Consider the following 12,939-nt stretch of genomic DNA (forward strand, 5'->3'; position numbering starts at 1 on the left):
TTGATGCTGAGTTCCAAGCAGGGACTGACCTCCCAATCCAACCCATTGATGCTGAGTACCAAGCAGGGACTGACCCCCCAATCCAACCCATTGATGCTGAGTGCCAAGCAGGGACTGACCCCCCAATCCAACCCATTGATGCTGAGTTCCAAGCAGGGACTGACCCCCCAATCCAACCCATTGATGCTGAGTGCCAAGCAGGGACTGACCCCCCAATCCAACCCATTGATGCTGAGTTCCAAGCAGGGACTGACCCCCCAATCCAACCCATTGATGCTGAGTGCCAAGCAGGGACTGACCCCCCAATCCAACCCATTGATGCTGAGTGCCAAGCAGGGAGGAATTGGGTCCCATTTTGACAGTCTTTGGTATGACCCGGCCGGGGCTCGAACCCCCGACCTCCCAGTTTCAGGGCGGACACTCTAAACACAAGGCCACTGTCTGGTGGCCATCAACTGCGCCAGCCGCACGCGTTAGTCTGCATTTTGTACGAGGGACCGCCCGTATTGGCGTTAAGCTAGAATGATCCGGCACTCTCTCGACAGTCACAATGTTCCTGGAAACACTGCTAGTGTCCCCTTGCTTTTTATCAGGCGTGCAGGAAAGACTCAAACCGTAACACAGTGATATTGCGGTGGACAATGGCAAAATACCTTCATTTCCATTTGAAAACAAGCTGTCTAGCCCGAGGCAGACCCAAATTGCCACATCCGATTGTTAGTGTCTCAGTTTTGCAATTTAAAAGTAATTACTTTGGGTCTGAATGAGGGAATGAAGGTTGGCAAATGGAGTTTGGTTATTGTCTTGGTGGTGATGTTGCTGTTGTGGATACAACAGAATTGTGTGTGTGTGTGTGTGTGTGTGTGTGTGTGTGTGTGTGTGTGTGTGTGTGTGTGTGTGTGTGTGTGTGCGCGTGCGTGTGCGCGTGCGTGCCACATGTCACAGGAAGAGAAGGAGACAGCGTGCGCTCTGTTCGTTGATGGCGCTGTCACTGTCATATCCATTCTCATTATGGTGTGACATTCAGGACTTGGACACGCACACACACACACACACACGCGTGCACGTGCGTGCGCGCGCACGCGCACACACACAATCTGTGAATGTCAGGCCATAATGAAAGTGGATATGACCGGGACAGGTAATTCACTAGAACCTGCACAAGCACGCACGCGCACACTCGCACGAATGCACTAGCACGAATGCACACACACACACACACACGCGCGCGCGCACGCACACAGCCATTTTATTTGCACACGCATGCAAAGTTTGGATGGAGTAAAAAAGGCATTCTCTCTGAAGAGAAGTGGGTATATAATATATACAGACCTCATTTGGTTGACTTTGTGAGCCACGTGGTGTGGTGGCTGATTTGTGCTTGTGTTTGTGTTATTCAGGCCGTGCGTGAAGTCATTTGGAGATGCACTTAAAGGCTGTTCCCAGCGCGCTGTGTTCTATCACCGCTGATTTCTGTTTCAGACGTCACCAGAGACCCCTGTCACGGTGTCGCACGCTGTGCACACATACATAGACGCAGACACAGCCAAACACATTACAGACACACACGCACACACACACATTATTCACTCGCACAGCGGTATACATATACGCACAATCATGCAAGCTTTTGATGGCTTTTACACCGAGGTTTTTAACCCATTCTGGGCGGGAACCCCTTTTGGGTGTTTTAAGCATTATGTTATACTTTAACTATTGAAAAATAGTAGCGGCACCGAGTAGCGGCACCGAGTGCCACGCTATGAACAACATATGGAACATATGCCCTGCTGGAACAACATATTTTCAGATGGGGGTCGCCGGGCAAATACCTTTGGGTTAGGTTTTTGGGGGGTCCTTGACATGAAAAACGTTGAGAACCACTGACATAGAAACATAGATTTTTTCTGAAAACTGTCACGATTTAGAAGACTCTTTTTGTAGAATCGTCCTCAGGTCTGAATGGGTTAAATACAAACGCAAAAAGAGCCAATATAAAGCTCACAACGCAGCACTTTGTGTTGTGGCACGTTGTGAGATCTGGACACTGACTTGACCTCTGACCTCTGAACGACACCGTGATAAACCACACCATCCGACACATCCTCATCATCACAGATCTGTATTAACGCAGATTTAGACCTGAGGATGATAAAATAAAAAAAGGCTTCTAAATCCTGACAGTTTCCTTAAAAAACCTCATGTTTCTATGTCAGTGGTGCTCAATATTTCATGTCAAGGACCCCAAAAATACCGTGCTCGGCTTCTCTGCATTCGCAGACGCACACTTGCTGCCAAACAGAGGCTTTCTCTGTCGCCACGTCTCCGCTCCTTTGCCTTTTAACCCGTTCATGACGGGAACCCCTTTTGGTGTTTTCAGCATTATGCTCTACAAGCTCATAGCGCACACCACGCGAATGCCAACTTCGAGAATTCTCGTCGATAAAGCTTTATATCGAATATGAAACGATTTAGCTGAAAATCTACTTTTAACACCCTGCCCGGTTGCTAGGCAACGCCTTGCTTGCATACCCCCAGCACCAGGAAACGTGCGCACGCATCCCATAGAGTCCCCCCAGCACCAGGAAATGTGTGCGCGCATTTTCAACATATTAACGATTCTGGCGAAAGATACACAACGTGAGCTAATGCTAACATAAGCCGTTTTTCTTAACACATTTGATGCTTTAGAGACGAGTACACTCGTCCTATAAAATAAATACGCGAGGTGCTCTTGGCGAGCATGCTCGTCTTAATGCGCTTTATGTCGATATAGGAATTCCATTTCTGGAAGTGCTCCGGTTGCTATGCACGGTTGCTAGGGCCTCGCATGCACACATATTAGCCGCACGTATTAGCCGCAGCCTTTCCACGCTGTTTTCTCTGCTGTCCGTGCATGGTGTTGATCGGATCGGCGATGTTCGGAGGTCATTTCTGATTCTGATCGCGACTGGAATATTGGCGTTCTCTCGAGCAAGGATGGACGGCGCCTTAGCTCGCTAGCATTGGCACTATTGCTATTAACATCCAAGATGCCGACAAAACCGGACGCGCGTCATGCTAAAATTGCTTCTCATCATATGTGGCACCCAAGCGCCACCACTGTCCTTGTCCACCAGGTGGCACTCAAAGTGTTATAAAGGCTGTGTCTCGTTTACCCATTTTGGGCGGGAACCCTTTTTGGTGTTTTAAGCATTATGTTATGCTTTAGCTATTTAAAAATAGCAGACCTACAAGCTCATAGCGCGGCACCGAGTGCCGCGCTATGAACTTGTAGGTCTGCTATTTTTGAAAAATCGTGAAAATGTGGCGCAAATCTTTGAATATATATTCTTTCAGAGCGAACGTTTTTAACTCGGGCGACTGTGGCTCAAGAGGTAGAGCAGGTCGTCCAATGATCCATGGGTCGGCGGTTCGAATCCCAGCTCCTCCTGTCTACATGTCGAAGTGTCCTTGGGCAAGACACTGAACCCCAAATTGCTCCCGATGTGCTGGTTGGTACCTTGCATGGCTTCCGCCGCAATCGGTGTATGAATGGATGAATGGGTGAATGTAATGCACAATCTATGTAAAGCGCCTTGGATAAAGGCGCTATATAAATGCACCATTTACCATTTACCATTTTTAACTCAAATCTTTGCGCCTGGAGGGTCCCCAGGAACAACATATTTTCAGATGGGGGTCGGCGGGCCAAATACATCTAATTCTAGGGGTCCTTGACATGAAACAGTTTGAGAACCACTGACAGAAACATGAGTTTTTTTCTGAAAACTGTCAGGATTTAGAAGACACTTGTCCTCAGGTCTAAATGGGTTAAGTGTGTCTGTGGAGAGAGACTGACCACCAATTAGATTAATGGCCCACTGCTGTGTGAATGTGAGACCGTATAGGGCTGCTGCGTCCTCAAAGCATTTCCATATGGCGATCGTCGCAGACAACGTTTTCTCGGCGGCTGTCCCATTAGCGGTGCTGGACCGCCACGCGGGTCGTGACATGCAGTGTGCGTATAGGACACAATGTATAGGCTGCATGTGTGGAATAATTGAGAGAGAGAGAGAGAGAAAGAGAAAGAGATAGAGGAAGTTGATGGTGTGTGGTGGGTTATATATAAATGATAGGCACTTGGCGGGATGTACTGTGAAGTATGTTTGTGGGTGACTTTGTGTGCTTTTGCTTGTGTGTGTGTGTGTGTGTGTGTGTGTGTGTGTGTGTGTGTGTGTGTGTGTGTGTGTGTGTGTGTGTGTGTGTGTGTGTGTGTGTGTGTGTGTGTGTGTGTGTGTGTGTGTGTGTGTGTGTGTGTGTGTGTGGTATATACATACAGACATATATTTATGCGCATATGTGTACTGTGAAGTATGTTTGTGGGTGACTTTGTGTGCTTTTGCTTGTGTGTGTGTGTGTGTGTGTGTGTGTGTGTGTGTGTGTGTGTGTGTGTGTGTGTGTGTGTGTGTGTGTGTGTGTGTGTGTGTGTGTGTGTGTGTGTGTGGTATATACATACATACATATATTTATGCGCATATGTGTACTGTGAAGTATGTGTGTGTGTGTGTGTGGTATATACATACATACATATATTTATGCGCATATGTGTACTGTGAAGTATGTTTGTGGGTGACTTTGTGTGCTTTTGCTTGTGTGTGTGTGTGTGTGTGTGTGTGTGTGTGTGTGTGTGTGTGTGTGTGTGTGTGTGTGTGTGTGTGTGTGTGTGTGGTATATACATACATACATACATATATTTATGCGCATATGTGTACTGTGAAGTATGTTTGTGGGTGACTTTGTGTGCTTTTGCTTGTGTGTGTGTGTGTGTGTGTGTGTGTGTGTGTGTGTGTGTGTGTGTGTGTGTGTGTGTGTGTGTGTGTGTGTGTGTGTGTGTGTGTGTGTGTGTGTGTGTGTGTGTGTGTGTGTTATATACATACATACATATATTTATGCGCATATGTGTACTGTGAAGTATGTTTGTGGGTGACTTTGTGTGCTTTTGCGCGCGCGCGTGTGTGTGTGTGTGTGTGTGTGTGTGTGTGTGAGTGTGAGTGTGAGTGTGAGTGTGTGTGTGTGTGTGGTGGGTTATATATAAATGATAGGCACTTGGCGGGATGGATTGATTTTCGAGCTATAAATATGTCCGCACGTATCAACTGCATTTGTGTGCGTGTCAGGCAGAGACGGCGGACGACGTGTAAATGCTCTCTGATAGAGTGCTCTGTATAGACACTGACAGCTCCGCCGTTTAAGTATACGTGTTTTTGGCGGAGACGCTGGCCCAGGTATTCTGTTTACCAGGGATCAGCTTCAAGCAGCATCCATATATACCGCATATCTGTGCGTGCGTGCGTGCGTGCGTGCGTGCGTGCGTGCGTGCGTGCGTGCGTGCGTGCGTGCGTGCGTGCGTGCACAGAGTAAAGTGTCAACTCGCGCCCGTGTCTCCGGAGCTCCGGCGGGGGGCCCCTGCATGGCCCTCCGCCACCCTCTCCCAGGCAGGGGGACCAGGGTGGGGCTCTCATTCACGGGGCTCCGCATTTCCCTCGCTCGCCGAGTGCCAGCCGGAGTAATGAGATATTTAGTGGCGAGAAAGAGGGGAGTGAGCGAGCCCCTCTGTCTCGAGGGGAATTGACTGCAGCGACGTGACCCAGACTGACACTTTCTCTCTCTCCGAATGCAATTCTCCCCCCTCTCCCTCCCCCCCTCTCCCTCCCTCCTTCATCCGTCTGCGGTCAGAATAAAGAGGCAAAATGAGTCGTGGCGAGATGGAGTAAATATGCCTGAGCCTCCTTCAGACAGCAGACGTGCTCATTCCGCTGATAAGAGTCAAGCCCCCCTGGCCCAGCGTGGTGGAGAGGACGCGTATGCACGCACACACTCACACGTGCGCACGCACACATGCATACGCACAAACAGAAATCGACATACGTACAGTATACATACAGCATACATACAGTATATACACACACAGTTGCACGTACACAGAAATTCATACTCTCTTACTGTCCAGCATATACAGTATACACCTACTGAAACACCAACCTCTGTGCACGCACGCACACACATGCACGCACACGCACAGCACACGCGCGTGCGCAGCACACACACGCACAGCACAGCACACACACACACACACACACACACACACACACACACACACACACACACACACACACACACAGACACACACGTGTGTGAATGTCAGGGCGTAATGTAAGTGGATATGACGGGGACAGGTAATTGAAAAGAAGCAATGGTTCCCAAACTTTTTCACGTTTACAAAGTGCTTTACAGTGTCAAGGGATAACCAACAACAAGCAAATTAAATGCATAAAATAGACCGTATAAGACAATAATATAGAACCAAAGCATATACATACTAACCTGACTCCGCCAGATGGGGCAGCAGAGAGTACACTGGGTTTCCCCCTCCTGCTCCCATCTGGGAACTCTCAGGCAGACTTGATGCCCGGCCACAAAACGGCCTGGCCAATCAGCAGCAGCTATCCCGCCTCTAGCTGCTGCTGATTGGCCAGGCCGTACTCTCTGCTGCCCCATCTGGCGGAGTCAGGTTATATACATACATGGACATGAGCAACATGATGAAAAAGGCTTTAGTGTACAAATATCTTTTCAAAAGTGATTTGAAAGTTGACACTGAGTTAGCTATAGCCTTAATCCATTCTGTACGGGAACCCCTTTTGGGGTTTTAACTAAGCATTATGTTATACTTTAGCTATTGAAAAATAGCAGATCTACAAGCTCATAGCGCGCCACCGAGTGGCGCGCTACGAGCTTGTAGGTCTGCTATTTTTGAAAAATCGTGAAAATGCGGCACAAATCTTTGAATATATATTCTTTCAGAAGACTTTTTTTTTTATTTCGACGTCAGGCCCAAATGGGTTAAAGCCAAAGGCAGGTCATTCCTACTGAGGCAGGGAAAAAAACCCTTGCGTTTTTTGGGCCCTGGGCGTGGAACGATCTACAGACCAGATTAAAATTGGCTTCCTTGATCCCCCTAGTGACTTTTAAGAGGCTTGCCTCTGGCACACTCTCCAGCCATTGCTCCTGCTTTGACGAGTAGCAATTGCGGTGTTCTTAGTTTTATATTAGCTTAGTAGTTTTTTTTAAGTATTGTTATTACTAGTCTCTTTTAGTCTGTACTTGGTTTAGTGGATAGCTATTTAGACTCTCTCTGAGTCTCCCTGGTAGTAGGTTTTTGGTATTACGGATGTCATATGTTTGTCTTGTCATGTCCTGTATTTGTTGTTACTGGCAGAGCTGTGTAACATTTATTTGACTCTTCTCTTGGCCAGTGCGCACTTGTAAAAGAGACTATGGTCTCAATGTGATTTTACTGGTAAATAAAATAAATTCCAGAGTCTGGGTGCCCGGCGGGCAGCAAATGCCCGGTTGCCCATATGGTGACCACCAGGCGAGTGGAGGGAACTTCCAAGAGAGCCAGACCTGAGGATCTAAGGCTGCGTACTGGCCTGTATGGTTCCAGCATATCCCAGATATAGCTGGGAGCCAGACCTGAGGATCTAAGGCTGCCTACTGGCCTGTATGGTTCCAGCATATCCCAGATATAGCTGGGAGCCAGCCAGGGCTTTAGAAGTAATCAATAAAATGTTGAAATCAACTCTAAAAGTCACTGGCAGCCTGCAGTGGAGAGCAGCCAGGATTGGTGTAATGTGGTCCTGCCTCCCGAGACCTTAATTGTTAGTAGTCTAGCTGCGGAGTTTTGTACAAGTTGAAGACGGGACATAACTTTTTTGCTGAGCCCTGAGTATATAGTGAATTGCAGTAGTCTAAGAAGCGAGATGAAATAAATACTTTTCAAGGTTTGCAAATGATAAAAAAGGACCTACTTTTAGGAATATTTCTGAGTTGAAAGAAACATGATTGTACAACTTGCGCACATTAAAAGACAAGTCAGGGTCAAACATCACACCCAATTTGTGGGCCGAGGTCTTAACTGTCTTTGACAGATTGCCAAGATGTGACTGGAAGGGGGTGGTGGAGTGTGATGGGCCAAATAAGAGGATCTCAGTTTTTTGACTCATTAAGTTGAGATATGACAGGGACCCCCATAAGAGAAGATTTGCACGGCTCTAGCAGTGATTCTCAACCCCCAGTTTGACATGAGTCTACGGACCCCCATTTAATCGTATTTCTATCTCTGGGACCCCCAATTTATATTGTAAAATCAATGTTAATTTAACTCTGAGAATGTACAAATGGATCCAAACGGACCTGTTTTTTTCTGACCTCAATTGCACCCCAAAAAGCCTGAACTTTGAACATTCAGTGGATTTTCTGTGGTGTGGTGTTCTCGGAATAATTCACCTTTAGCTAAGCCCCGCCCTCTCCCACTTAGACACTCCCAATTAGACACTTCCCAGCCGGGCTCATTCATTCCAATGTAAATATCATGGATTTTACACATGAAATACTGGTTCATTTATATTTATCAAATATTTGCGTGAAATTTCTTTTTTAAAACAATGTTTTATCATATAGGAAACCTATTGGTGGAGAGGTTTGTCTAACCCATGTTATGCTTAGCTGTGATTGGACCATAGCAGTTTGGGGAGTGGCTTAGCTATAGGTCAATTAGGCTCAAACAAGTGCTCTGATCTGCCTGTGGACTGTGATGTCACGGTCCACAAATCCCGCCTCCTCTCCTCCCTGCCCCTCCCCTCCCCTATGCTTCAGAGGGGGTGCAGAAGCGATGATTGACAAGCAAAAAAAATCCCTCAACAGTGACATCTGCTGGCAAATTGTTGTTTTCATTGCGGCTCAACAGGCTTCAGAACACAGAGAAAACCCCAGACCAAAGACAATCCACTGAATGTTCAAAGTTCAGGCTGTTTGCGTGTAACTGAGCTCATAAAACCTAAAAGGTTCTCTCTCTCTCGGTCTCTTGTGCACATTCTCACAGTCTCCATGTGAGATGATGAAATAGTTCTAGAATTCAGGAAATCTCTCTCTGGACAGAAAGACAACAGAGCCCTTACAGAGAAAGAAGGCACGCTATACCTCCAGGGTCATTGTGTGCGTGCGTGCGTGCGTGCGTGCGTGCGTGCGTGCGTGCGTGCGTGCGTGCGTGCGTGCGTGCGTGCGTGCGTGCGTGCGTGTTTGAGTGCTTGCTTGCGTGCGTGCTTGCGTGCATGTGTGCGTGCGCGCAAATTTGTCTAATGTGTACGTGCCTTTATTGTAGGCTTAAATAGAAGTCATTTTACGTGTCTGCGATTAAGCATGCATGTTAGTGTGTGATTGTGTGTCAGTGATCGTGTGTGTGTGTCCCTTTCACCAGGGTATCGTTGCAAAAAAAACAGATTTATCTTAGTCCACTGTATCTGTATTCTATTATGCGTACCCTAAATAAAATGTATACTGTGTGCGTGTGTGTGTGTGTGTGCGTGCACTACTGCGCTCTGCCTGTTTGCCATGGAACTCTTCTCATCTGCCTGCCTTTATTGTATGCATAAATACAGGTTTTAAATAAATGATGTGTTGTGTGCACACACAGGTGCATGCATATATTTATGTGCATATGTGTACTGTGAAGTATGTTTGTGGGTGACTTTGTATGCTTTTGCTTGCTTGCGTGTGTGTGTGTGTGTGTGTGTGTGTGTGTGTGTGTGTGTGTGTGTGTGTGTGTGTGTGTGTGTGTGTGTGTGTGTGTGTGTGTGTGTGTGTGTGTGTGTGTGTGTGTGTGTGTGTGTGTGTGTGTGTGTGTGTGTGTGTGTGTGTGTGTGTGTGTGTGTGTGTGTGTGTGTGTGTGTGTGTGTGTGTCATTGGATGTTTTTCTTTTTTTTTTACCAACATCAGCCCTCCATGCCAAACCTCCTCTTGAACCAGCTAACGCAGGGGTGGGCAACTTTGACGATGGAGAGGGACACTATATTTCCACCCCCACTCCAGAGGGCCACATTGCATATTACTGTCAAAAATAACCGATACAATTTAGGCATTTAGCAGACGCTCTTAACGCGACTTACATTAGGCAAGAACAGAAAAGCAATACATCGCATACATAAAAAGTAGTATTCATGAAACATGCGTAAGCTAAGAAACGTAACAGTGGCATCTCTATATAATGAAACTAAATGTATATATACTATACTGTGGAGTAAGGAAACAGCGAGACAGGAGACCACATACAAAAGATTACAGTACACACTGTCGGTAATAATCACAACAACAGAATAACCCGGAACCGGAAATCCTCTACTCTCTCCCTGAACCTGTGCTCTTAAAGGCACAATACCTCTCCTCTGGTGAATGTCTCTCAATGTCATTAGATGTGGGTCACCACAATACTATACTATACTATACTATACTATACTATACTATACTATACTATACTATACTATACTATACTATACTATACATATATACTATAAAGTGACTACATACAATGCAATTCTAGTGCTGTCTACATCACCTGTTATAAGTCTGTAAGATGCTATCTAAGTCTATCTAAAGTGCTATCTAAAGTGTGAGACCCCACTGTTCTAAACACCCCACCCCCATCTCTCCTATCTCCCCCCCCCCCTCCCCCCACACAGGGCTGCTCGTCCCCCATCGTGGTGAAGTTCGCCGACACGCAGAAGGACAAGGAGCAGCGGCGCCTGCAGCAGCAGCTGGCGCAGCAGATGCAGCAGCTCAACAGCGCCACCACCTGGGGCAGCCTGACGGGCCTGGGCGGCCTCACCCCGCAGTATCTGGCTGTAAGAGGAGGCCTCTCGTCGCCTGCCGTCACCCCTTACTGCACCACCGCAGCCAGCGCAGCCGCCGCAGTCAGTGCCCCCCTCCCCCACGCCCCCACCCCCACCACCACTCCCACCCCCCCTCCCCCCACCTTCCTTCCTTCCAGTGTTGTTTTTGGCAGCAAATTTAAATTTTTAGTTTTAGTCATAGTCTCTTGAATTGTTTTTACTTATAGTTTCAGTCACATTTTAGTCACCTGGAATGTTTTAGTGTATTAGTCTAGTTTTAGTCGACTAAGTCTACAGGTGATTTAGTCGAACAAAATGTGTTTTGGCGAGGCTTGATGCCGTCGTAATGACTGTTTTTTCGCTTGCTGAAAATAGCCAAAAATAGCCGATCTACAAGCCCAAGGGCTTGTAGATCTGCTATTTTCAGCATGCAACCAAGTATAAAATGACTTATACTGGATCTCTTGTCCACTATATTCCCTTCCCAACATTTTAGTCTAGTTTTTATTTGTTGACGAAATTGTCAGTCTTATAGTTTTAGTCATCATAGCTTATAGTTTTCATTTAGTTTCCATTTTGTTTTTGTCAGTGAAAAAAGGTAGTCGACGAACATTTTTCGTCTTAGTTTTAGTCGACGAAAACAACTCTGCTTCCTTCCTTCCCTCCTTCCTTACTCCCTCCTCCGTCCGTGTCTCTCCTACCTGTTACCTGTGCTGCGGTTTCCATTCCGCTTCTTCCGTTTCATTTCTCACTCCGTTTATCTACTATGGCTTTCACTTCTAGTGATTTTTACTTGTTGACTGGTTGCCTAGTTTAGTAGTCGACTAGTTGTTTAACAAATGTACTGCTTCTGACGGAAGGTTCCGCCAGTTGGAATCCAACCGGCAACTGCTTCCGGCGTAACGTTCCGTCTGATAAGCTTTGTTATTGATATCAAACCGGATCGCTGATTTATTTATTTATTTATTTTTGCTTGGCCTTGGCACCGGATTGCGCAACCGCACTGCCGTTCACCTCCCTTTATACAGGCTGACTAAAAATCTGAACAACTCGAAATCTACGGCTCTCCATGGTTTGGATAAAACGTGCGATGTTCGGAGGTCTTTGCTGATTATCCGGTGGTCTAGATGGGAACATTGGCCCTTTCTAGAGCAAGGATGGCTTCATTTTAGCTCGCTAGCATTGATGCTATTTATTTAGCATCTAAGATGGCCGCCAAAACAGGATGTGAGTCCAGCGTGTGTTACATTACAAACGGCTCGGCAGTCTGCGGTTGGCTCTGCGTCCAGCAGGGGGCAGCAGATGGTTTAACTACCATTATGTAAAAAAAATAATATATATATATATATATATATATATATATAAAAATGTTTCCCCAATTTTTCCAAACCGTGACAATTTCGTCCGATTCCGACCCGTTCCGAGATTGCTTTCAAATGGCGGCGCCGAGCCCGACCGAGATCCGATTATTTCCGACATTCCGAGAGACCCGACCCAGCCAGGCAGACATAATTGTGGACTATATGAAATAATATAGCGGACGTATTGACCAATTACCATTTTATGATTAATGCGTGAGAGAGAGAAAGAGAGAGAGACACAGACAGACAGAGAGAGAGGTTCCCTGCAGGCTGCGCGCTGCAGCAGAGGGTGTGAGAGACGTGTCTCGTCTCCTCAGAGTGCATACATTTAAAATTAACCAAACGGATCATTTGTTTTTTACACGCAATCATCAGAGTTTTAGCAGAAGCAGATGCATGTACCGGTCTTGGCTGAATGGAATATTAACAAGGCGCGACACTCAATGCACTTATAAACAGCTCCTACTTTGCTCTCTTCTTTATCCCCGTGTGGGGAATGGGATACACAGGAGAGTTGTCATGGTTCTTATATTAATTTGATTTGAGCTTTGCTAGTTTGCTTTCAATGAACTCAACGACAATATACCCAAAGAATACCAATTTCATCTTAAGAGTAGACAACATTTGAATTCACATAATACACGCTTAATGCACCTAACAGCATTTCACTTTGGACAAAATATTATCCAACGTCGACAACAAAATCTTCTTTAGTTTTGGGTCTGAGAGGCTAAATGTCATCAAATGGTGGTTCCGTGGCTCAAATGCTGAATAAATAGTGGGCCTTTATATGAAAAGGGTTGAAAACCACTGCTTTACGCCACTGCAAAATGGACCCAAACGGGCCCTTAGGGTTAATTTAACACCGG

The 12,939-nt window shown here is 46.4% G+C and overlaps 1 protein-coding gene across 1 annotated transcript in view; it reads left to right on the top strand.

Annotated features, from left to right (window-relative positions):
- The window catches only part of LOC306916457 (CUGBP Elav-like family member 2), a 45,510-nt gene that overhangs the window by 7,456 nt on the left and 25,115 nt on the right, over positions 1-12,939 (top strand). The window contains exon 3 of the mRNA XM_079494321.1: positions 10,560-10,721. Within this exon, the coding sequence (XP_079350447.1) occupies positions 10,560-10,721 (162 nt within the window). The remainder of the gene's footprint in view (positions 1-10,559; positions 10,722-12,939) is intronic.

The sequence above is a fragment of the Electrona antarctica genome (assembly GCF_951216825.1).
Source record: "Electrona antarctica genome assembly, chromosome: 23".
Classification (NCBI taxonomy): Eukaryota; Metazoa; Chordata; class Actinopteri; order Myctophiformes; family Myctophidae; genus Electrona; species Electrona antarctica.